The sequence below is a fragment of the Mustelus asterias genome, chromosome 16 (assembly GCF_964213995.1).
Source record: "Mustelus asterias chromosome 16, sMusAst1.hap1.1, whole genome shotgun sequence".
NCBI lineage: Eukaryota > Metazoa > Chordata > Chondrichthyes > Carcharhiniformes > Triakidae > Mustelus > Mustelus asterias.
Genome location: NC_135816.1, coordinates 72,840,353 through 72,867,008, shown reverse-complemented (window position 1 = coordinate 72,867,008; position 26,656 = coordinate 72,840,353). Strand labels below are relative to the sequence as shown.

At 46.0% G+C, this 26,656-nt stretch overlaps 1 protein-coding gene across 2 annotated transcripts in view; it reads left to right on the top strand.

Moving 5' to 3' along the window:
• The window catches only part of LOC144505244 (transcription factor COE1), a 225,151-nt gene that overhangs the window by 14,889 nt on the left and 183,606 nt on the right, over positions 1-26,656 (top strand). The window contains exon 2 of one of the 2 annotated variants that reach the window (XM_078231273.1): positions 6,100-6,241. In XM_078231273.1, the coding sequence (XP_078087399.1) occupies positions 6,100-6,241 (142 nt within the window). The remainder of the gene's footprint in view (positions 1-6,099; positions 6,242-26,656) is intronic. The other variant, XM_078231274.1, reaches the window with a different exon arrangement.

Below are 26,656 nucleotides of genomic sequence, written 5' to 3'. Positions count from 1 at the left end.
GTCACTTAGAGCCGATTTGGTAAAATCGGCCCCAGAGAATCACCAGCAGGATATATTTTAAACAGAGAATCACCAGCAGGATGTATTTTACACAGAGAATCACCAGCAGGATGTATTTTATACAGAGAATCACCAGCAGGATATATTTTAAACAGAGAATCACCAGCAGGATATATTTTAAACAGAGAATCACCAGCAGGATATATTTTATACAGAGAATCACCAGCAGGATGTATTTTATACAGAGAATCACCAGCAGGATATATTTTATACAGAGAATCACCAGCAGGATGTATTTTATACAGAGAATCACCAGCAGGATATATTTTAAACAGAGAGTCACCAGCAGGATGTATTTTACACAGAGAATCACCAACTGGATGTATTTTTGGGCCCCCACCATCCGGGGGCGTCAATGGGCTCCAATTCCAGCCAGCACCCCCTCCACTCCCCCACACACACACCCCCTCACCCACCCCCACCCTGGCCCGGGTTAACTAGAGTGGGAGCGAAATCAGCAGTGCTGGACTTGATTACTTCATGTAAATGTAGTCAAATCTATGCCAATCAGCTTTGTTCCCTTTCCGCGTGAAGCCTTTCTCGCCAGGAAAACAGGGCCCAAATCGGGTTTTTGGCCTCCCACATCTTCCCGGTTCACCATGCCAATCAACTGGAGAGTCGATTTGGTAAGATCGCACTCACTGTTTGGGAAAATTCCACCCACATTGTTCTGAACTTTGAAGCTGTGTCGATCAGACTCGCTAGGAGGAAAATAAGCGGCTTAACCTCAGAAATGTGATACCCATATATCTCCTTGTGTAGGAGAGGACTGTTACTGCTAACGTTCAAAATATTTGATTTTTCACATTGTAATTGTATTCTGCTGATAGGTTGATGGATCATTTCTGTTCCGATTGAATTGAGGGAAGTCCCACTTTATGCTGGAATAAATAGATGTTTGGCTGATTGAGGATCACAGGGAGTTTATGTCTGACCATTGTCCCATTCAACGTGCAGCCTCTTCTCAATCAGTTTTCTTAAGCATGTGCCTGATGCACTTTGACCTCCGCTGCAGTGAACCAGAACACACGGTTTGTGGTGAACCACTGTAGTTGTCTGTTTATGTGATAGTTTATGTGATATGCCTGGACACGCCCCTGCTGCCTCAATCCGGGGCTCCGCCGTCCTCGGGGTATAAAGGTGGCTGCTTTCCGCCCCTTTTGCCTCAGTTCAGATTAGCTATCGGTTTGGGAGTGCTCCAGTTCTTTGTTAATAAAAGCCTGTTGTTTCGCAACAACTAGTCTTTGCGTAATCAATGGTGCATCAATTTTATTAACAAAAATTTTGGGATGGAGCAACTCCTGAAACCTGACAAATTGGATTTGGATCTGCAGGCAGTTGGCGCCTCGTACTCTTTTGATCACTGGCTGCGCTGTTTTGAGACCTTCATCGCCTCCTCCTCTGCCATCGTCGTAACCGACATCGACAAACTACACGTGCTCCACGCCCGCGTCAGCGCTCACGTCTTCGCGCTGATCCGAGACGCAGAGACTTACCAGGAGGCAATCGATCTCCTCAAGAGCCAGTACAACCGGCAGCCGAATGAGGTCTACGCCAGACATCTGCTGGCCACTCGCAGACAGCAGCCCGGGGAATCGACTCAACAATTCCTGCGTGAACTACGTGCACTCGGCAGAGCCTGCAACTGCAAGGCCGTTTCAGCCGCCCAAAACGCCGACGACCTGATCAGAGATGCCTTTGTCGCGGGCATCAGGTCGACCTATATCCGGCAGCGCCTGCTGGAACAAGGTGGGCTGGACCTGAAGAAAACTGTGGAGCTTGCTGGCTCGCTGGAGGTGGCTTTCCGGAACCTCAAGGCCTACACCCCCGACCACGAGGGCGCGCCATGGACACCGTGACCGCAGCCATCGCTGTACCCGGGAGGGCCGCAAACCTACGCCACGCCCCATCCCAACACCGAACTGACCACTGCGGCAGTCCCCGGAGGCCCGAGGTGCTACTTCTGCAGCCTGGAGAAGCACCCACGACAACGCTGCCCAGTGAAAGACGCGATCTGCTCTGGCTGCGGTAAGAAGGGTCATTACCTGAAAGTTTGCAGGGCAAATTCGGCCCCCAGGCCCAGCAGCACCGCATGCGATCCGCGGGGGGGACTGCTTTTGACGCCATCGACCGTGTGCGATCCGCGGGTGCCGCCATTTTGGACGCCAGCGGCCGTGCGCGATCCACGGGAGCCGCCATCTTGGGTGACGTCAGCCGAGTCACGGGGGCCGCCATTTTGGGAACCGTCCACCGCATCGCCTAATCCGACGGTGGCCTCGGTCACGTTGGACCAGTCCAGGCCTCACCAGCTTACCTGGTCGATGATGGTCATCAAGGTAAACGGCCACACTACTAACTGCTTATTTGATAGTGGGCGTATGGAGAGTTTCATTCACCCTAACACGGTGAGGCGCTACGCACTGCCAATAATGCCTTGCTTCGACGTCCCGGTCAGTGAATGTCCTCCCTGATGCGCTACACTCAATTAGGTCACTACTGTGCACGGCTACCAAAGCCACCCCTCATGAACGAATGTTTGTTTTCCCCAGGAAGTCCTCCTCGGGGACCTCACTACCGTCGTGTCTGACGTCCCCAGGCCCTGTCCTGCTCCGGAAGCACGTGCAGACCCATAAATCATACCCCCTGGTCGGAACGGTCCCACTCCTCCACACCAACCCCCAATACGCCTATGTGGCGTATCACGACGGGCGGGAGGACATGGTCTCCATTCGCGATCTGCCCCCGCAGGTACTACATCCCACAGCCCCTCACTCCAGCTCCCAACGTTGTCCATGATGCACCAGGGTCGCAGCACGCTCATTTAGCCCCCGTGTACGGCACGTCTGAGCCCCAGGAGCAGCCTCCACACACCCGGCAGTCTGAAGGCGCTACGGATGGCTTCACCGGTTATGGACTGGTGTCTGACTCATCACCGCGGCCTCCTGAACCGGCACCACGGCCGACACTGCAGCGGTCGCAGCGGCAGATCAAGCCCCCGGAGTGACTGAACTTGTAACTTGAATCAATAACTTGTGACTGTCGTTCCACCACCTCGCCCCCGCCGAACTCTTTTTTTAAACAGGGGGTGAATGTGGTGAACCACTGTAGTTGTCTGTTTATGTGATAGTTTATGTGATATGCCTGGACACGCCCCTGCTGCCTCAATCCGGGGCTCCACCCTCCTCGGGGTATAAAAGTGGCTGCTCTCCGCCCCTTTTGCCTCAGTTCGGATGAGCTATCGGTTTGGGGGTGCTTCTGTTCTTTGTTAATAAAAGCCTGTTGTTTCGCAACAACTAGTCTTTGCGTAATCAATGGTGCATCACGGTTCTATTGGTCAAGTCATGTACAAAGCATATATCTGTTTGCAACTAAATTGGTGAGCATTGCTAAATACACACAGGGCTGTGCAGCTTTAACTGCATTGCGTGGCCTGTGTAGTTACATCCTGTTCTGCCTCATTGAAGTTCACACCAATTTCATTGGGCCACGTGTCGAATCAGGGATCCCAGATGTCCTTGAAAATCACGAATTGTGTTGAATCCTGAACCCACTGGAAACTGGCTGTGTTATAAGATATACAATGTAAGAAACTACTTTTCCTCCTCTTGATTTGGCTCAACCCCAATGTCTACGTGCAAATCTTTCTCACAGAAGAACAGCAGAAAGCCATCCAGCAACATATACAAATGATGCAGCCACCATCCCATTGTTGTTTGTGGGAGCCGGTTGTGTGTAAATTGGCTGCCATGTTTCTTCCATTGCAATAGTGACCCCACTTCAAAAATAAAATTTAGTTCATTGGTTGTACATATGAATATCCAAATTAGAAGCAGGAGTCTGCCATTCAATACGATCATTGCTGATCTGGGCCGGAATTCTCCGACCTCGCCTGCGGCTGGGATTCTCCAGTCCCACTGCTGTGGAATGGAGATTTGGCTGAACACCAGATTCTCCGTACTCGCTGGCAGCAGTAGTGGGGCATGTGAGACCGGAGAATTCTGGCCCTGATTAGAACTGAAGCGCCACATTCTTGCCTACCCCCCGATAACCTTTCTCCCGCTTGTTAATCTATCTCGTTCAGCCTTAAAAACAAAGACTCTGTTTCCACTGTCTTTGGAGGAGAGTTCCAGAGACTCATGACCCTCTAAAAGAAACAAATTTTTCTCATCTATGTCTTAAATGAGCAACCCCTTATTTTTAAACAGCGACTCCCTCAGTTCTAAATTCTCTGACAAGAGGAAACATCTTGTCCTCATTCACCCTGTGAATCCAAGATCCCACAGGATCTTAAAGTTTTCAATCAAGTTGCCTCTTACTCTTCTAAACTCTAGTGTATACAAACCTAACCTCTCCAACCTTTCCTTATAAGACAACCTGCCATTGTGATTTTTACGAGAGGCGGATTTCCGGCAAGGTTAGCCTCTCACCGGAAATGGCCGAGAGGTTGAATAATTTATTCAAATTTATTTAAATACTTATTTGCATCTGCTTAGCGAACCTGGTGCTGAATCATCCGGGCTCGCTTGCCTTTATGGCTTCGCCGGGCGAGGTTCTCTCCAGTGAAGAAAGTACCTGCTCCCCACGACCGTGGAACAGTTGTGTTGGCCTCGCCAGTGGAACCGGAGGCCATTGAGGCCCCCTGGGAGACAGAATGCAAGGCAGGGGAATCACCCTCTATTCAAAGAAATTCTTCCAGATTTGTCCTAAACTTCCCCTCATGAGCTTGCACCTTTGCTCTGGCATTTCTGAAAGTACTGCCCGGGTTTACTCTCTCTGTCCCAATAGATGCCTGGGTGGGGTCTGAAGGGGGCGACCCGATCTTTGTGGGGGGTGCTGGTGGGGGGAGGCTGCAGATCCTATCAGATCAGGGGGAGTGAGGCATGATCTGTCTGGGCGGTATGGGGGGCAGCAGGGGCTAGATGTCCATGCGTTGCCTGCAGCAACAGCTAGAAACCGTCTGTATCATTTACACGCCCAAAAAACAGATAGGAATTCTCCCATTTTCACGTAGCTGGACATTTAGAATCATTCTCATAATATTCCAAGTTTTTTTTGGTAAACCTTCTCTGAACTGCTTCGAATGCATTTACACGCTTCCTTAAATAAGGTGACCAATGTACACGGTACATCTTACCAGTGCTCTGTATAACTGAATCATAACCTCTCTACTTTTGTAATCAATTCTCCTCACAATAAATGATAACATTCTATTAGCATTGCTAATTACTTGCTGTCCCTGCATAATAGCCTTTTGTGATTCATGCACCAGGACACCCAGATTCCTCTGCATCTCAGAGCTCTGCAACCTCTCACCGTTTAGATAAGCTTCTTTTTTGTCCTGCCAAAATGGACAACTTCACATTTCCCCCCTCAATATACTCCATTTGCAAGATCTTTGCCCACTCTCTTAATCTATCTATACCTTTTTGTAGCCTCTTTATGTCCTCTTCACATCTGCATTTCCTACCGATCATTATATATTCAGCAATTTTGGCAACCAGCTTAACGACACCTGACAGCATTTCAATTTCACCAGAAATGGGGAGACTATTACTGGGCCGTGTGCTCACAGGATAGGTTCTGGTGAAGAAGGTCTTTGCACCTCACCTTTTCTGAGTACTGACCCTATGACGTTCCCATTTCAGCATTGAGTTGCTTCTTCAAATAATGGAATGTCCAGGCTTCAACTACCCTTTCTGGAAACTTCTTCTAGCTATTGATCAACCTCTGTGCAAAGAAATTCTTCCAGATTTGTCCTAAACTTCTCCTCATAAGCTTGCACCTTTGCTCTGGCATTTCTGAAAGCACTGCCCCAGATTTACTCTGTCCCGATAAAGTATCTTACTGCGATTTCCTTCTCTCTGGTGCTGTTTTCTTAATTCATTTATACCTCTGAATTTGTTTGTTTATTTTTCCCTTCTTTAAAACAATATGATTGAGCAGTTCCAGGGTGTTGGCTCTGGAATGCCCTTCAGTACTGGTTAGTCTCTGAAATGGTGGAGCATCTCTCTAATGCCCTTTCACTTTCTCCCTCCATAGGTCGTTGTCTCCACGACGGTGAATGTGGATGGCCATGTGCTGGCCATTTCCGACAATATGTTCGTCCACAACAACTCCAAACACGGTCGGAGGGCTCGAAGGCTCGATCCCTCTGAAGGTACGCCCTCTTATCTGGAACATGGTAGGCATATCATTTTCATTGGTTAACGCTAAACCCCCACCCCCAATCCCAGCATCTAATTTGTAAATGCGTGTGCAGTTCTGTGTTTGAGTGTTCCGGCTGCGACATCTCTAGCACTTTTTGTTTCCTGGAATAGGTAGTTAAGGTAACAGCAGTCACTAGGCAGAATTACCGAGACTATAAAACACCGAAACAGACCATTTATTCCAAATCGTCTATAACCGCACTCATGCCCTACACATATTTTCCTCCCAACTTCATCCAACCCTATCAATATATCCTTGTGTTCCTTTCTTCCTCTTTCCACTTCTTCAGTTCTTTGCCTAAAGGCCGATCCTTGGCGATTATCCCCAATCAACGGATAATATCCTGTGATTTTCTATTACTAAATGTGGGGTGAGGAGGCAGGTCCCGAGACTATCTCAGCCGAATGAGGATCACACTTCCTGAGATTGGTGTTAATCTGATCCTCACTCGAGCCATCTAGCCCAACCTCCACTCCCAAGTTACTGATAAACTTTCCCTTAAACGCGTCCATGCTACTTGCCTCAGACTACTCCTTGTAATAGGGAGCTCCACGTTAAAACCACTCTTTGGGCAAGGATGTTTCTCCTGACTTTCCCTATTGGATTTCTGACTATAATACACTGAAGGCTGTAGCTTAGGCTCACTCCTCTGTGTCTGCCCTTTCAGAGGCACTCTTATCAGGTCATCCCCTAAACCATAGAAAGGAGCCCCAGTCTGTTCAATCTTTCCTGATAGGCATAACCTCCTATCTCTAGTATAAGCCTTGAAATATAAATTAATTGATTAATCAAGGACTGATGATTTGAAATGATTGCACCCTTGGTTAGGAATATGTGATTATTGCTCACATCAGTTTAGAAGTTGGCAATCTCACTTCTTCCCCTACTTGTGCCAAATTATTGCACTTACACTGCAAGTTTAAAGTTTATTTACTGGTGTCACAATTAGGCTTACATTAACATTGCAATGAAGTTACAGTGAAAATCCCCTAGTCGCCACACTCTGGTGTCTGTTCGGGGACACTGAGGGAGAATTTAGCATGGCCAATGCACCTAACCAGCACATCTTTCAGACTGTGGGAGGAAACCAGAACACCCAGAGGAAACGCATGCAGACATGGGGGGAACATGCAGACTCCGCACAGACAGTGTTCCAAGCCTGGAAAGGAACCCAGTGCCTGGCGCTGTAAGGCAGCAGTGCTAACCACTGTGCTACTGTGCCGCCCAATTCAATCTCCTCTCAACCTTCTCTCCTGCAAGGAGAACATCCCCAGCTTCTCCAATCTCTCCACATTACTGAAATTCTTTCTCCCTGGAACATTCTTGTGAACCTTTTCTGCAACCTCTCTAATGCCTTCACATTCTTCCTAAAGTCTGGTGCCCAGAACTGGACACAATACTCCTTACTTTTGTACCCAATGGTTGGAATGTTCCCGTCCTGGCCACCACAGGAATTGTAGTGAGCGGGAGCAGACCATGCAAAGGCCTGTTGACCTTGGGTGGAATTTTCTGGTCTTGGGGCGAGCGTGGCCAGAAAATCCCGCCAATGTTCCTTTTGTACTTTCCGACCCAGTATCCCATGTGCTTTTTAAAGGCTGTCTTAATCTACCCTGCCAATAATTGGTGCACGTATATCCCCATGTGCCTCTGCTCCTGCACCCCATTTACAATTGTACCCTTTACCTTATATTGTCTCTCTGTGTCCTTCCTACCAAAAATAATTACATCACACTTCTCTGCATTAAATTTCATCTGCCAGTTGTCTACCCATTCTACCAGCCTGTCTGTGTCCCGTTGAAGTCTGTCACTATCCTCATCAGAGCTCACAATATTTCCATGTTTTGTGTCATCTGCAAGTGTTGAAATTGATGCCAAGGTCTGGATCATTAATGTATATTAGGAAGACCAGGGTTCCTAACACCAGCACCTGGGGAACTCCACTATAAACTTTCCTCCAGTCTGAAAAACAACCATTAATCACTTGTGTTTGCGACAATTTTATATCCATATTGCTACTGTCCCTTTTATTTCATGAATTCTGACTGCTAACAAGTCTGTTCCGCAGCACTTTAACAAGTGCTTTTTGGAAGTCTATGGCCGGAATTTTCTGGCTGTTCATGGCAGCGGGATTCTCTAGTTGAGCGCCAAATTCTCCATCCTTGCTAGCAGCGGCAGTGGGGCATGAACAGCTGGAAACGTCTGGCCCATGAACCCCACATCAACAGCAGTAGCATCATCTAACGTCTCTGTTTCTGAAAAAACAGAGACGTTAGATGGCACAGTGGTTAACACTGCTGCCTCACAGCATCAGGGACCTGGGTTCGAATGTCGGCTTAGGTCACTGTCTGTGTGGAGTTTGCACATTCTCCCTCTGTCTGCATGGGTTTCCTCCAGATACTCCCGTTTCTTCCCACAGTCCAAAGATGTGCAGGTTAGGTGAATTGGCCTTGCTAAATTCTCCCTCAGAGTACCCGAACAGGCACCAGAGTGAGCGACTAGGGAATTTTCACAGTGATTTCACTGCAGTGTGAATGTAAGCCTACTTTTGATTAATAAATAAACTTTAAACTTTACTTTAAAGCATGCTCAAGTTATTTAGCACGATTTGTCCGTAACAAATCCATGTTGGCTGTCCACAATTAATCTGCAATTGCTCAAGTCAAACTTAATTTTGTGCGCTGGATAAATATTGGTCGGGACACTGGGGGAGATTTAGCTCCTCTTCTCGACAGAATGCCTCAGAATAATTTGCCACTTCCGATGGAAGACTGGGTCTTGGTTCGTTGTCTCACTTGAAAGATGGCATTTCCCAGAGTTCAGTGCTCTGACAGAGCTGCACAAAAGTGTCACCCTAAATGATGTGCTTAAATTTTTGGGCCTTCAAATGTCTAGGCCTTCAGAATCAGAGATCCATCCAATACACTGTATGACCATCACCCAATTTGCTATTGGGTCATGCATCGGATATGCTAGTCAATATACCTTAAGGCATGTCAAACTGGACACTTTGTAAGTAGTAAGAAAAAGGTAGATTTAATTTAATCAGCTATTTCATGAAGCTTCGCCATACCATTGCAAAAGTTAGCAGAGTGTTACTAGCATTACCTGTACTCTCAAGTTGAGTTGTGAGGGAAAATTATGTTGTAATTGGTTCAATTTCATATGTAAATTAACTACAATTAGCATAATTCCTTCATAAGTTATCCATAATTGTGTAACAATTATACTCTCTTAAGTTTTATAAAGATTGTTCTTATGGATTTGCCATTATGGAGGGAAGTCTATTTTCTAATTAACTTAATTGGCATAAGCAAATGAGATTGAATTAGCAAAATGCGCTGATCTGTTATCCCAATTAGCCAAACAATTATACTCTCCCAGTTTCACAAGAGTTAGAAATTTCAGATGGCGGGCTATGCACAAAACTGTGACAAAGTTTGAGAGTGCTGAAGGGGCCCCTGATATAGATTTCAGCTCCAGTCTCCTATTGTTTAGATTATTGAAATTAGATAAGTACGTTGGTTTGGGGAATTCTCCTTCAGTTCTGTGTCTCGCAATCGCCACTGATCTAAATGGTGTCTGCTGCATCTGTTGGGATTTTAAAAATATTTCTCCAATTACAGACAACAGCTCAGGTGTCAGTCACGTGTGAATGTGCTGACTGTTCTGGGAATGTTTAATGGGTGTTTGGAATTCGGAATTGAAAATCTTGGCAAAGTTAAGATCAGTAGAGCTCTTCATTTCGGCCTTGCTGTCTCTCACCACTCTTCTACTGGGCTGCTCAATGAGCAGCTGAGACACTCCATCGTGTGGCTCCTGTCTTGATTCTTGAGCTAGGATTACTCAACCCTCAATGGTAGTGGCATGACCTGTTGCGTTTGTGCCCCTGAGAGTAGGGACAGGCAAAATCAGTCAGATTGCCAGTGCCCGACATTCGCTGGGAATTGCACGGTTTGGCAGTGCGGCAAAGACAGGATGGGTTTAAACTGTGCCGACTTTTGCAGTCGAAAAGCCTCTCGACATTCACCTATAGCCTATAGACTATAAACATACCCCACCTCGGCCCCCTTTGTTTTCATTCCATTTTATTTAATTTCTTACTGTTCTCTATCTTTTATTTCTTTATGGTCTTCATTTTTCTTCCCCCCCCACTCTTTCCTTCCCCCTACTTCATCCCCCTCCCCTTACCTTTTCTCCACCCGCTTCCCCTTTTCTACATTCTACCTCTGTCACATTCTTCCCCGCCTCCCCCCAACATCTCCATCTGTCACAGCTTACAGCTTCTCTGCCGTTTGGCCATTCACACCCTTTATTCTCTCTGTAGATAGCCGTTAGCAGTCCTTTCCCCTGGTTTCTATGGCTATGACTCATCTTTCATTCCCTCCCCCTGCAGTATAAATATCTCCCACTTTCTATGCCTTTTAGCTTTGACAAAGGGTCATTTGGACTCAAAGCATCAGCTCTTTTCTCTCCTTACAGATGCTGCCAGACCTGCTGAGATTTTCCAGCATTTTCTCTTTTGGTTTCAGATTCCAGCATCCGCAGTAATTTGATTTTATATAGACATTCACTGCCTAGCCCCACACGTGAGATGCCCATGAAACGATACATCAGGAGGATCAATACTTTCGGTGCAGGAGGTGGTCCTTTCCACAGTCCAAATCACTAAACATCAAGAATATTGCTTGTTTTATTAAATTATTTCACAGGATGTAGGAGACACTGGCTGGACCAGCATTTATTATCCATCCCTAATTGCCCTTGAGAAATTGGTGGTGAATCGCCTTCTTGAACCACTGTGACACAAGTAGTGTAGCTATACCCCGAGTGCTGTTAGAGAGGGGTTTCCCAGCGACAGTGCAGGAAACAGTGATATATTTCCAAATCAGGATGATGCATGGTTTGGAGGGGAACCTCCAGGTGGTGGCGTTCCATGCATCTGCTGCCCTTGTCTTTCTAGTGGATGTGGGGTTGGAAGGTGCTGCCGAAGGAGCCTTGGTGATTTTCTACAGTGCATCCTGCAGACGGTACACACTACTGTCACTATGCCGCAATGCTGTGTAATCTGCAATGCTGAATACTAGACTGCATTTCACCCCACCCGTGTCTCGAATTCAACTGAAACTAGAAATAGTTCTCAAAAAGGCAGCAGTGAATTGGCAGATCCTTTTATCCATATATCAGGTGGGCTGTAAAATATATTGCTGATCTTGTTTGTGCTACTGTTGAAGTCAAATCTCACCATGTGGAAATCAAGTAAAATGCTTGTGGGATGTTCGATGTCTCAGGATTAACACGCGAACACCTTGAAGGGCTTACAGTTCTGGTGTGTCACCTGAATGTGCAGAAAAGATCCCCCTTCCATGAATTAATGCTGGCCTCTGTCTCCCCTTATGGAATTACTATCATTTCCTGGTTGGCTTTTTAAAAGATAGATCATCATTGCCTATACTCAATGTTCCAGAGGAGTGGCAAAAATGACACAATGCTTCTCCGCTCAGTCTTTGCCCCCCTCTGATGCTGCGTGGTATTTCTTGCCGGATCATCTGAGTCCGGCTTTACCAGAAATGCTGAGTGCGGCCTCCATTGGGACACTCAGTTGCAGCGCTGTATCGATGTGGGGAAGGCAGGACGCGCTCGCTTTTTGTGGTACTAGCTGCTGTATAGTAAATTTCAAGGCTCAAGGCGAATGTTAGTGAATGGGTGTGTAGTGTGGGTGAGATGACAGATGGATGGGGGGTAGTCGGGTCGGTATGGAAAGTGTATGTGGGGGCACTGTGGAGTAGTCAGGGGGTATTATAGGGGTAGTCAGGTGTTTGGGGAATAGTTAGGTTGGAGGGGAGTCAGGAGATTAACCAAGGGGTCGATCGGTGGGGGGCAGCACAGTGTGATTGGGGGAGTCAGTTCTGGAGTTACCGAAGTGTTAGAGTAGGTTTTAATCTGTCTAACATTTCCTGGGTAATGATTCAGGTAAATCCTGTGGAACTGTCCCAAGTCCCTTCGCAGAGCGTCCCAGGGAACAGGGGAATTACCTAGTGGAAGTTGAAATGGGGGTCAGTGCGTTAGGACTTACTTTCATGAGGTCCCAACACACATCCTGGGTCATACGTGTACACTTACAGCACATACACACAGACACACATGGCACATACTTATACACACAACATATCCACACAACACATACATGTGCACACACAGGCACACATACAAACACATGAAAGCATCCACATGCACACACAAATATGTACAGAAGCACACACATATGTGCACCCACATACATACATGTACACGCATAGCTATCTTTCTGTTCTTCAAGTTCTTTCTCATTATCCCAATTCTGAAGTGGATTGCTGTTTATCATTGCCACAGAATAAGTGGAACAGTGCCTGGACAGTCACATTCCCCACTATTTGTTCTGTTTTGACCTCATAAGCTGGTACATTCTTTGCAGCTCGCATCACCCCTGCGACCCCAACATACACTCACTACAGAAAATGCCCTGGAAATGACAAAATAATAGGTAGGTAGGTACTGTGGATGCAAACAAGCTGAAATTATTCCCAATGTTTTCCTGAATGTATTGCTTTGCCTTTAACCTTGAAATTTTCACAAGTTATTTTTAGGCAGTAGCAGAGAGAAAAAGATTCCAAAGTCAGTTGTCAAGATAAGAAAGTTTCAAAACAGGAAGCACACTGTCTATTTTATAATGTCTCCGTGAAGCACCTAGGGACATTTCATTATGTTAAAGTGGATATATAAATGCAAAGTTTTGTTGTTGCTGTCTCTGCTGACAGATGCATGCACCTACTTCTTCATTCCACAGTCAGTCAATCTGTGTCAATGTAAAGTCCTGCATTGCTTGGCCTCCCCTCCCCTCCGTCCAAACTATGCTGTTTGATTCGGATTTAAGCAAGATTTCTTCCCTTGTCATCAGTTGAAAAGCATGCTATTCCCACATCACATCTAATCCAACATGATTACAGAGACAAAGTGGAAAAGCCGAAAGGAAAAGCAGGGAGTCTGTCAGGATCCAGAAGGAGAGAGATAAAAAAACAATGAGCTAACGTCTGGGCGACAGATCATTCAGCACCAACATCAACTTGCATTTCGATAGCGCCTATAATTTGATGGGTCAATATCTTTAACCCATCCATTTACTTTTCAGATAAGTTGCTCATTGCAGAATTTTCAGTTTAGAACAAGTGTCAGTTGTTAAAAAAAATGAAGAGAGCTGTTTGTTAGTATTAAATGCCTGATGTGGAGATGCCGGCGTTGGACTGGGGTAAACACAGTAAGAAGTCTAACAACACCAGGTTAAAGTCCAACAGGTTATTAAATGCAACCAGACCTGGGTTGGCAGTGACACACAGAGAGCTGTGCCTTGCAGACACAATGTGGAGATGCCGGCGTTGGACTGGGGTAAACACAGTAAGAAGTCTCAAAACACCAGTCCAACAGATTTATTTGGAAAGCTTATGGTATTTGCTACCAAATAAATCTGTTGGACTTTAACCTGGTCTTGCAGACACAGCCATTCTCTCCATAGTCAGAGAGTGGGACAGACCCTGCATGGTACCTCAATGCTCCTAAACTGTGTTGCTGGAAGGAGACACGAGTCACCCGTAGTATTTACATTGCTTGAATACACAGAAGACTCTATGTTTCCTAGTCGCAATATTCCTGTACAATATAGCACCAAATGTCCGCTGATATACGACTTCCGGTCCTACCTTACACAAGGTGCTGAATTGGTCTTGGATACTATTGCAAAGCAGACAACAGAGAGTTGTAAAGTGTTGACAGTCCCTCCTGTTCTGTTTTCCAAAGGAGCTCGATTGAGCAGAGATCTGGGTAGTGACTTACAAAAGAACAAAGGACAGTACAGCACAGGAACAGGCCCTTCGACCCTCTAAGCCTGCGCCGATCATGATGCCTGCCTAAACTAAAACCGTGCACTTACAGAGTCCCTATCCTTCCATTCCCATCCTATTCATGTATTCGTCAAGATGCCCCTTAAATGCCGCTCTCGTACCTGCTCCCACCACCTCCCCGGGCAGCGCGTTCCAGACATTCACAACCCTCTCTGTAAAAAACTTGCCTCGCACATCTCCTCTAAACTTTTCCCCACATACTTTAAACCTATGTCCCCTAGTACTTGACTTTTCTACCCTAGGAAAGAACATCTGACTGTACCATTGCCTGTCTTGTGCCACTTCTCCTGAAGTCACTTTTACTCCCGATGAATTCCTTATTCCTGCTGCTGTGCTGCCCAGTTAGCGAGCAAAAAGAAAGATTCAAATTAAAATAATGCAGAGACAGAAAAATTGAAAGTTGCTGATCTGTGATGGTGGCGTTAAGATTGTGCATTAAAATTGAGACAATCTGATCAGCAGCCTCCCTTCTAGTGGAAATTGAAAAGGAGGTCAGTGCGCCAGGACTTATTTTCACGGGGTCCTGACACACATCCTGGGTTGTACGTGTACACACATGGCACATACACACAGACACACATGGCACATACACACAGACACACGTGGCACATACTTACACACACACACATAAGCACACAACACATACATGCACACACGAACACAAACACACAAGCTTTTCCTAACCTACCAGGACAATCTTCTTCTTGGCTTCCCTCCCTGCCCTAGCCCTGAACTCATGTCTTTGTCTAGTCTCTCTCCTATCTCTCCTAATACCTGCTTCAATTCATCTTGTCTGTCAGATCCATCTCCTGTTCCCTTAGCCCAATCCTGACTAAACAGCTGACCAGCCGACATATCCTCCTTGAGGTGATGCGGTGGTATAGTGGTATTGTCACTGGTCTAGTAATCTAGAGACCCAGGGTAATGCTGTGGGGACCCGGTTTCGAATCCCACCACGGCATATGGTGAAATTGGAATTCAGTAAAAATCAGCCTAACGATGACCATGAGTTGAATGTCTTAAAAATCCATCAGGTTCATGAATGCCCTCTAGAGAAAGAAATCTGCCGTCCTTACCTGGTCTGGCCTACATGTGACTCCAGAGCCACAAAGATGTGGTTGCCTCTTAAATGCCCAGCAAGCTACTGAGTTCAAAGGCAATTAGGGATGGGGCAATGAATGCTTGTCCAGCCAGTCATGCCCACATCATATCAATGAATTTAAAAAAAGAAACTGACATTGTTAACAGCTCCATCTCCTTGGACACAGGCTCTTAAGGCTCGCCATCATCATTCCTCTCCTTTAGAAAGTAGCCCTTGACTCCTCTCTTCTTGCATACTGCCTTCCCATCCCACTTTCCTCTCCAAAGGGATTGAATTAAATTCGTGCCCCTCCTTCTGGAACTCTTCCCAGCTTGGGTCACTCTCTTTGTGGAGTTTGCACATTCTCCCCATGTCTGTGTGGGTTTCCTCCGGGTGCTCCGGTTTCCTCCCGCAGTCCAAAGACGTGCGGGTCAAGTTGATTGGCCATGCTAAATTGCTACTTAGTGTCAGGGGGACCAGCAGGGTAAATACATGGGGCTAAGGGGATAGGGGCTGGGTGGGATTATGGTCGGTGCAGACTCGATGGGCCGAATGGCCACCTTCTGCACTGCAGGGATTCTATGGATTCTATGATAACCAATCCGGAAGGAGGGTCAATCAGGATGAAGGGTCAGTCGGGGGCAGGGACAGTTAGAGGGGAGGGACAGTTGATGGGATGCTCCTCCCTACTGACCATCCCTACTGGCCATCCAGTAAGGATGGCCAGTAGGGATGGTCAGTAGGGAGGAGCAATCAGTGGGGAGAGATGTACAGGAGGAGAGGAGGGATGGTCAGGAAGGAGAAACAATCAGTCTGCCTGCTGCACAGTCTGGTAACTCTCAGTATTTATTGCAAGTTAATGCATGTCTCCAAATTCATCCCTATTTAACTACGTATGTATATATATCATTTTTGAACAATTGAGGAAGCAATATTTCTTTGCCTTATAGATTAATTCATTAGTGAAGCCAATTAGTGTGATGTATCCTTGCATTTTCCTGCTGTCTGTACCCTCAATTAGAGAACTGATTTTCTCCGAAATACAATGTTATAATTATTAAAAGATTTGCTGGAAAATGCTGCAGAATAATTTAAATCTAATGTACATTTCTTTTTTCTTTAAATGCATAATTGCTTTACCTTAGCTGAGGTATTTCATAGCTTTCCTTTTGATTCTCTGAGTGTTTAAATAGTAAAAATACTGCCGAGTGTGACAGTAAAACTTAGAGAGCACAAGAGCTAAGTTAGTTGTTGCCAGTTGGAGTAGTAAAGGCCTCCATCATTAATCTCAGTGCTTGAGGGCCAGAGAAGGCGGAAGTCCTGCCTTGTAAGAGTTGCCAGCCAATCACAGACAAGTGGCTCTTCATTGCTCACCAATACCACCAGGGAGGTATTGGCTGCTACCAGTAGTACACCCAGGTCACAGGTCACATGTGATTGACAGATCTTGGGTTGCATTTGCTGGGCGGGAGAGGTATTGGCTGTAGATGCAGGGTTCGGCTCTCAGCGGGCATCCTTTCTGATGCCAGGTCCCTTGACCAGGCCCTGAGTGCCTTTGAACAAGGAGTCCACCGAGAAGTTGGTAAACAACCCTGACAGGGTTTGCTTCTCAGGATTCCTGCATGGCACATTCCCTGCCCACCGCTGGGTCGAATACCAATGGCAGTGGGATGAGGTCCTTAAGTGAGCATTAATTGGCGGCCGGGTGGGAAGGCCTTCCATGAGCCACCAAACGAGCCGCTGGGGGGAGCATTAAACTCTTTTCATAAGGTGGAATCTTCAGAAACAATGGCTGGTTGGGATGATTTTCAGGTCCTGATCCTGTAGTTGCTGTCAGTGCACCCACTGGCAGTTTCTTACAAGAGGTGGCCTCCTAATCAGCTGCCGCCATGTCTCAATTAGCAGGCTTGTGGCCTCGGATGGACAGCAGCACCATCGGCAGAGCTGAGCTGTACCGTTGTAGGATGGGGTCCTGTTTGTGCTGTATTTTTTCTATGTTCTATGTAAATGTAAAGTGGCAAGTGTGCTGTAGTCTATTTAAAATAGGGATCAGAATAAACATGGTCTCCTGTTTTTCTCTTCCCTATGTGACAAAAAGCTCTGCGCGTCAGGAAATGATAGTTACAGACCCTGTCAGTCTGGCCTGATCTAACACTTTATTATCTAATGATCTGATACACACCCAGGCAAGGCCAGGGCATCGCTCTGACAGGCAGCCTGCAAGAAACAACTCCATCAGTGCATGTATCATTACTACTACGAGTGACAAGGAATTCACTGCAAGCCATATGCAAATCTCTAGCTGGATAACACAGGACCGTGCAGCGAAGGATTGAGGAGAACTGTGTGCTTTTTATGGTGACCTGGGGAAGCTACACTGGGTAGATTTTGAAAAATCGAATTAATGGATGGATAGTATTTGTGGCGCACAATGACCTTTGTTCCTCAATTATTGATATATACTCCTGCTGAATAAAGCTCTATAATAGGAACGGAAATCCATACAATCTATTTCTATATCTTTAACATGCAGCTTTAGTTATCTATATATCGATATATAATTTGCATTAATAGAATTGTGGCCTGTTTTGCATCCCCAGTTTTAATCTCTCCACCATGATTATAGAATAGACATAAAATCTCTACAGTGCAGAAGAAGGCCATTCGGCCCACCGAGCCTGCACCGACTACAATCCCACCCAGGCCCTATTCCCGTAACCCCACATATTTACCCTGCTAATCCCACTGACAATAGGGTCAATTTTTAGCATGGCCAATTAACCTAACCCACACATCGTTGGAGTGTAGGAGGAAATTGGAGCACCTGGAGGAAGCCCACACAGATATGGGGAGAATGTACAAACTCCACAAAGACAGTGACCTGAGGCCAAAATTGAACCCGGGTCCCTGGCACTGTGAGGCAGCAGTGCTAGCCACTGTACCATCGTGCCGCCCCCGTGTCATTTAACCTTAGGACAGGAGGCAAGTGGCAGAGGCAGCTTGCCATTAGCTGCTGGTGGGATCTTCCAGTTCTGCCGAGGTCTATGATTTTATGTATGGCTCGCCCACCCCTCCACAGGGGATCCCACCTCAGGGAACCGGCGGGGGTGGGGGGGGGGAGTAGTTTGCCTTAAGTGGGACTACAAGATCCCTTTACTGAGAAGGTCTAGAAAATCCCGCAGTTAGAAAATTCTTACAAGGCTTGGCAGGGTACATGCGGAAAGGATATTTCCTCTGGCTGCAGGAAGGGGGGTGGGGGGTGCAGTCGGGAGAAAGGGAGGGTTAGGGGCAAGGGTGTCTAGAACTAGGAGACAGAGTCTCAGAATGAGGGGCAGGCATTTTGGACTGAGATCAGGAGGATTTTCTTCACTCAGAGAGTGATGAATCTTTGGAATTCTCTACCCCAGAGGGTTGTGGAGGCTCAGTCACTGTTTATGTTCCAGTCAGAAATTGATAGATTCTTGGATACTATTGACATTAGGGGATATGGGGATAGCATGGGAAAGTGATGCTGAGGCAGAAGATCGGCCATGATCAAATGGAATGATGGAACAGGCTCAACGGACCAATTGGCCTACTCCTGCTCCTATATTCCATTAGCAGCTGTGCCTTCAACTGGCTGGGCCCTACACTCTGCAACCCTCACTCCAGACCTCTCTTTCCACCTTTAAGATACTTCAACCTCTTTGACCAAACTATTGGTTACTTAGCCTAATATCTCTGAATGGCAAATACAGTTTGGTAATTCTCCTGTGGAATGCCTCGGAACACTTTACTGAGTTAAGTGTACTATATAAATACAAATTGTTGTTGTTACATTGTAAAAGCCATTAAGAGCTATCAAAAGTATGAATATATTTGAAATACCAAGGGTCTGGTTGCCTCATAACGGTTGAAGATTTTGACAGAGTTTGTCTGTCAAAGGATGAAGTCCCTTCTTTAATTCTCCTGTCACCTCTGTGTGCTTCACTGGGATGTTAGCTTCCTTGTGTTCCTATTACCACTCATGTCCATGGTGTTCTCTTGAACAAACAATTGCTTGTACCTGGAATCTGTGTCTCAGCGTGTGAGCTATCAGATCATGAAGCCCAATTCTGGCAGTGAGCTGTCTAGCGGTGGGGCGCACTGGACAGTGATCAGGAGCAGAGACCTGAGGCTTGGGAATTGGTGGCAAACTGTAGGTTCCCATTGTAATCGGAGCAATAATTCAGCACAGCGAGGCTTAATCCTTAACCTCCCTGCTCTGTCTGTGCAGGGCAGCATTCAGTGAGTGTTCAGTCACTCAGAACCAGGAAGCTCCAACATCTATATGCGAACCCTCAGGGCTGAATTTTCTCGTGTTTATCCCGCCACTCTCACTTTGGCTCCAACCCCACTTCCCCCTGTAAATGGGGTTTCTGCTGATTTGACAGTGGAGACTGGCCCTGTAAAGTTCCCTGTACTGTCCTCAAACATCAACCTCACAGGTGAGTCCTGCTGGATTATTTCAGCTAACTCAAGGCTGAGTGAAGGAACCCAGAAACTCAGGTAAACCCATATGGGCGAAGCTCAAATATCCAGGGGCAATATCCCCAGCAACACAGTCTACATACAACGCCATGTCACAACTGGACTTGGACAGATTGTATTTATAATGTGCAATAATTCACGCAACAGTGTGAGCTTTACATTGGAGCAGACAGTTTGGCTGCTGGTGATGAAAAATAAATAATTAGGAATGTGTGTTTTTATTTAGTTGATATGGCAGTGATGTGTGTGTTGCCTTGTATCTCCTGGAGACAGGGAAGTCACGCTGCTACAAGATTTGTTAGGAGGCGGTTAGTCCTTGCGAACTCTTTGCCCTCGCTAGACACCAGAACGTTTTTTTTTTTGCCTTGCTGTCAATAGTCTTCTCTTTACTCGTCTCACCTCCTTGAAGTAACTGCCTCTCGCTGGGGTACAGATTCACAGGCAACCGGGAACGCTCCAGCAGCAGCTCCTCACAGGCAAGCACCGATAATAAGTGCCAGCAGAAAATGAAGCCACAGAGGACACTCATACATGTGCTCAGTATCCCTGCGGTGGAGGCTCTCGCAAGAGATTAAAAATTAGGCTTGGGTATCAGCACAAATCAGGCAATGTCACGTTGGCCACCAGTCAGACTGAATTTAGGGGTGGGGTATAAAATGGACTGCTACTGCAACCATTTTATGTTGCCATACTGGATGGTAGGAGGGCACTAGGGAAAGACCCGAGAGAGTTTTTTTTTAGCGTACCATCACACTTTTTCCCTTCCAGGGAATAATGGTGGAAGGACTCCCAAGCTGATTATGAACCACGTTATAAACTCTCTTTTGGTGGCGAACGAGTCCTGGAACCTGGAGCTTCTGGCCCAGAGGTAGGGATGCAACTACTGTATTGCAAGACCTCCTACCCCAGGGGAGTGGGACTAATGCGACAGCTCTTTTTAAGTGCCAGCATAGACATGATGTGGATTGAATGGCCTCCTTCTATGCAATATGATTCCACATTTCTTAATAGATTGGTGAAATCAGCCCCTCCATCTGTTCTCCACATTCCCCCCCCCAACCCCCCCGCCCCGGCTTGTCCCAGGTCCAGTGTCTAATTGAGAGTAGTTATATCGGAAGGTTGAATAACCAAGACTAACTTTTGAAGTGACTGGTGATTGAAAGGCTGGTTGGCCGATTGGAAATCCGAATGTCACTTCCTTTCTTTAGATTAAAGATCTATTAAATGCGAAATATGTAAGTGCTTATAATCGTGGAATAGTTACACTAATAAACCCATATGCATAATTTATAATGTAAAAATTCAACATTGTTCTGGAAAAGCTTGCTCCTCAACTCCCCTGGGAACAAAGTGATGATTCACCGTTCCCTTCAGACCTTCCTAGACTCAGCTATGATTTGATTGAATGGCAGAACAGATTTGAGGGGCCAAATGGTCTGGTGCTTTTCATATGTTCCTTTGTGCTCATCCCTTTTCACCCTGTAGTTTAACAACAAACATAATTTGTATTTATGTGATGCCTTTGATGTGCGAAAATGTCTCCCAAGGTGCCTCACAGCGGCATTATCAACAATATGACAACATTATTATGAGAAGCGATGGCCTAGTGGTATTTTCGCTAGAGACTTAATCCAGAAACTCAGCTAATGTTCTGGGGACCCGGGTTCAAATTCTGCCATGGCAGTTGATAGAATTTGAATTCAATAAATAAAATATCTGGAATTAAGAATCTACTTATGACCATGAAACCATTGTCGAAAAAACCCATCTGGTTCACTAATGTTCTTTAGGGAAGGAAATCATAGAAATCATAGAAACCCTACAGTGCAGAAAGAGGCCATTTGGCCTATCGAGTCTGCACCGACCACAATCCCACCCAGGCCCTACCCCCATATCCCTACATATTTTACCCACTAATCCCTCTAAGCTACGCATCTCAGGACACTAAGGGGCAATTTTAGCATGGCCAATCAACCTAACCCGCACATCTTTGGACTGTGGGAGGAAACCGGAGCACCCGGAGAAAACCCACGCAGACACGAGGAGAATGTGCAAACTCCACACAGACAGTGACCCAAGCCGGGAATCGAACCCAGGTCCCTGGAGCTGTGAAGCAGCAGTGCTAACCACTGTGCTACCGTGCCGCCCCATCTGCTGTCCTTACCTGGTCTGGCCTACATGTGACTGCAGAGCCACAGCAATGACTCTCAACTGTCCTGCAAAGGGCAAATAGGGATGGGCAATAAATGCAGCACGGTGGCACAGTGGTTAGCACTGCTGCCTCACAGCGCTGGGGACCTGAGTTCAATTCCAGCCTCGGGTCACTGTCTGTGTGGAATTTGCACATTCACCACATGTCTGCATGGAAAACGTGCTCCAGTTTCCTCCCACACTCCAAAGGTTAGGTGGATTGGCTATGCTAAATTGCTACTTAGTGTCCCAAGATATGTAGGTTAGGGGGATTAGCGGGGTAAAAACTTTGAGTTACGGGGAACAGGTCTGGTTGGAATTGCCCCTTAGTGTCAGGGGGATTACGTGGGGTTGTGGAATAGGGCCTGGGTGGGATTGTTGTCGGTGCAGACTCAATGGGCCGAATGGCCTCCTTCTGCACTGTAAAGATTGTATTGTATAACGCTGGCCAGCCAACGACACCCATGTCCCACAAATGGATAAAAAAAAATAAGGTGGCCAAAAGCTTGGTCGAAGAGGTAGGTTTTAGAGAGCATCTTAATTAAAGAAAAAACAGCTGGACTAGTATTCGTATTGCCCCATTTGACTGGTGTTCCATTTTGAAGTATACAAGACCAGTTCAGCATTCTTATTTTCTCATTTTACTGTTTTTCCCTTCTGGACTGGAAAGGAAGAGTTAGAGCTGCAGAGAGGTTTAGGAAGGAATCCTAGAGTTCTGAGTCTTGGCAGCTGAAGGCCAGGCTGCCTATGGTGGTGTGATAAAATTCAGGGATGTGCAAGGGGCCAGAATTGGAGGAACGCAGAGATCTTGGAGAGCTGTAAGGCTGGAGGAGCTTATAGAGGTAGGGAGGGATTTGAAAACAAAGATTTAAATTTGAGGCCCTCTCAAACTGGTGCTAATGTAGGACAGTGGATGATGGGTGAACAATACTTTATGTGGTTCTTATTACTCTGACTGTTTTGGTAAAAAAACTTGTGTTACTATCTGTCAGGGCCATTCTTGAGCCTTTTTGAGGACTGTGTTACTTTTCCTAAAGCTGTTGGTCAGCTTTTGGTTAGTTTGTTTTCTAGGTTGCCCTGCAAGGTCGTTGCAGCGGATGTCGATTCCACCCTCACCCGAACTCCCAATTCCCTTCCAGCAGGAGTCAGTAGGTAGTAATGAGTTATTCCGGCTGATTTATTTCCACTTGATAACCCAGGAACACCGAGGTCAATTGATGCTGCCGATTCAGCAACAAACCCAAGAATCAAGACTGGGACCTTATGGTCTTGTGTGGCTCATCAGGCACCATCTCAAGTGGTGCAATGTGTCACAAAGCCATCACGGGAGCTTACTGATGCTGAAACAATTCCTACCAGAGCCAGTGGCATTACCAGCTGCTAGAACAAAAAAAAGAAAAATGACTGGGAAACCCAAATGAACGTCTTTGAAAGTCCACTTTGCAGAGCGTGAAACAGTCTCAGGGCCGGACAGTGGGTAGTTGGCAGAGAGAATATTGTCAGTCTTAAAGGAGGGAAATGAGGGGGCAAAACAAGTTTCACCCAACTAAAAATTCCTGAAGTATTTATTTGAATTGAATGAATGAGTCAGCCATCAATGCTGTACTCGGCTGTTGGTTTGTATTACACAGCCAGACACTCTTGACATTCACTGCTTTGTGCCAATGTTCCCTCAGTGTGCCAAAAGTGACCATAGTTCACCTCTCTGACACAGTTCAGTTGGTTCTTTGCACAGTGTAAAATACTATTGCCCTGGTGTTTCTGATCTCTGAGTGCCCATTATCGTGGTGACATGCATATTTTTTAATTCATTCCGGGGATGTGGGCATTGCTGGCTAGGTCAGTATTGACTGTCCATCTTGAATTGCCTTTGAGAAGGTAATGATGAGCTGCCTTCTCGTACTGCCGCAGTTCCCTCAGGTGCAAGTACACCCACAGTGCTGTCCCGAAGGAAGTTCCAGGATTTTTGACCCAACGACAGTGAAGGAACGGCGATACAGTTGCAACTCAGGATGATGTGTGGGCTGCTCAGAAGGCCCATTTGCGGAGCGAAGGGTAGATCGGGCAAGTTGACAGTCTGGGCTCACACATGAGAGCAGGGTGCCAAAGGAACTGTACCCCAGCCTGAGTCAGCACCTTCAGAAGAGGAAGGGAAGAAAAGAGGAAGGCAGCTCTTAAAAACCAACAGTGGTGCGGCTGTGGAAGAGTTAAGATACATTTAAAAAAACACATAATGTGGCCTCAGTGTTAGTGTAGTAATAATATATACAGGCTGAAAATTGGAAAGTAGCTGTAAGTATGTTAAACAGGACGTTATAGAGATTTTAGTTTTATTAGTTTTGGCACAGCCTCTCTGAAAAGCAGCAAAGAGGGTTACTGTGGGATTCATTTTCTTTACCACATCTAGCTTTCTCCCGATGGAGCATAATATTATTCTGTGCACAGTCTGTGTGCAGGAACCGCAGAAACCTCTATCTGAAATCCCTACAATTTTGAGACATGGAACTGTGAGGCACTGTGCGAACAGATGCACCAAGAGAGAGCCCATTTTCTTTTTTTCGGAATACTCTCTCGGATTCATCTTGAGTTGGTGGAGCAACTTCTCATTCCCATCCTGAAGCCATGCATTTTCCTCCACTGCCTATTGGAATCAAGACCATTCATACCATCTCTCTTCTCATTCTATCTCCTCTTCCTCCCACAACTTTTCAAGATTTTAAAAGCCAAACCAAACCCTTTCTTAACACTTCCCAATTTGCCCCAGATCGCCTCCCCCCCTTCCCCCGCCTATTCTTTAGTTGTTTGCTGTGTCCAATTGGCCTTCCACCGTGATTCCTCAGCTAGTGAAGGATGATGTTCCTTTTGCACGGGGCTGCTGTATTCTGTGTTTCATACCTCTGGCCATGTACACATCAGGCGGAGGTTGACGACAGTCACAGGTTGTGTTAAAGTAGGTGGCAAGACGGATCAGGAAAATTGAGGGAATAATCCCAAAGATTCAGCGCGAGATTCAAAACTGACTTGTTCGAAATGCGAACTCCATACCTCTTTAGGGAGCACCATCCAGTTCTATCAATACACACAGCAACTTTAACTTTATTCCCAAAACATATGAAAATACAACACTAAGCACTCCCACCCCCTCCCCATGATTACAGAGGTTAATATGTGAGAGCGCCAAGTCATATTTGAATCACCTGTTAGAACACTCAGAAGAGCATGATTGCAAGTTGGGATCGTAAGGTTCTTTCAAATAAGAAAGACAATAATGGTAATATAAAACCCTGCCTGTAACGATGTGCAGAGAGTGAGGACAGAAGCTGCATTTGTGGTTGTTGAGTTGTGTGTGCAGGCTTCGGGGGGGGAAGAACAGATGGAACAAAGGGAGCCACAAAGGTCTAATCCTATCAGATGGAGTCTCTTCCTGCCATCTGGATAATCCGTGCACAATTTCAAGCCTTGTTAAAAGATTCTACTTAGGCCAAGATTAGTATTTAGAAATTTTCTACTTCACTTTTTTTTGCATCTTTCAGCCTTATGTTTCATACGGTCAGAATATCCCCCTCTCAAATTGGTATTAAGGAATCAAGTTACTTATTTGCGAGAAAAGTGAAAAAAAGATAAATGGTTTTGATAAAATTGCCTTGCTGTCAAGTTTGCATCTTACAGCAATATTCTTGCGGGAATTGATTTGTGTTCACAAGTGTTCGCAAGTGATCAGGTTGCTCAGTTGCTGTTTTACCTTTTCCTACGGGTTAGACAGATATTTTTCTCCCCTCCTCTGTGGGCAGGTGGCCCTCTGCACCCGAGAGCTTGCACATTGAGACAGGGAAAGTATCTCCATCCACTCCAATCCTGTCCGCAACACACAATTTCAGCTGGATTCTGACTTCTTCACTTTTTTCTTTTTGCATGAAGATACTGTAACTTTAAAATGGGCAGGTTGTGGGTTAGTAGCTACAAGTAGCACATTTATAGACAATGTGTATTTAAAGCCCTATTGTTACCATAATCAGACTGGAAGTTAAATTAAAATATTTTTGATTTGTAGAGTGATGCCCAGCGCTCCCCATCCTTGAACGCCCATCCCGATTAAAGTTTCCATTCGAATGCTGTGCATTGTTTGTCAGGGGCTTGCACTGTGTAATACATGGGGCCAATTGGAGAAGGGTGCAAATCCTCACTTATGTGGCATCATCACTTCCATCCCCTTCAAAGTAAATACCCCCTCAGATCGTCCCCGTGAAGGGCAATTACTATGGTAACAAATACTGTCCGACTGAAGCTCTGTTGCTATGGTAACAGGGTCACTGCCAATGGTAACAGATTCACAAATAACTCTGCTGCGTTTTATTTCGAATGGGCATTTGTATTGTAATTTTGGTTGTAACAACTGAGCCATCATCTAAGCCACATAAATCAACATAAGATGTATTAAGGGTGCCTCAGGACTGTTTGCTGGAGTCTTAAAACTCTGAATGGAGTTAGCAAGATGCACTGTGTTGGAGTAAGGTCTATCGGTGGCATGAAGCTTTTAGTTAATGGAGGATTAAAGTATCCACATATCCAGAGCTGAAGTGACACCAAGGCACCCATAGCATGAAATCACACTCAAATCAGGAAGGTTTGGAGTTTGTGCTGAATAACAGATATCCACCAGTACACTGCCCAGAAGGTC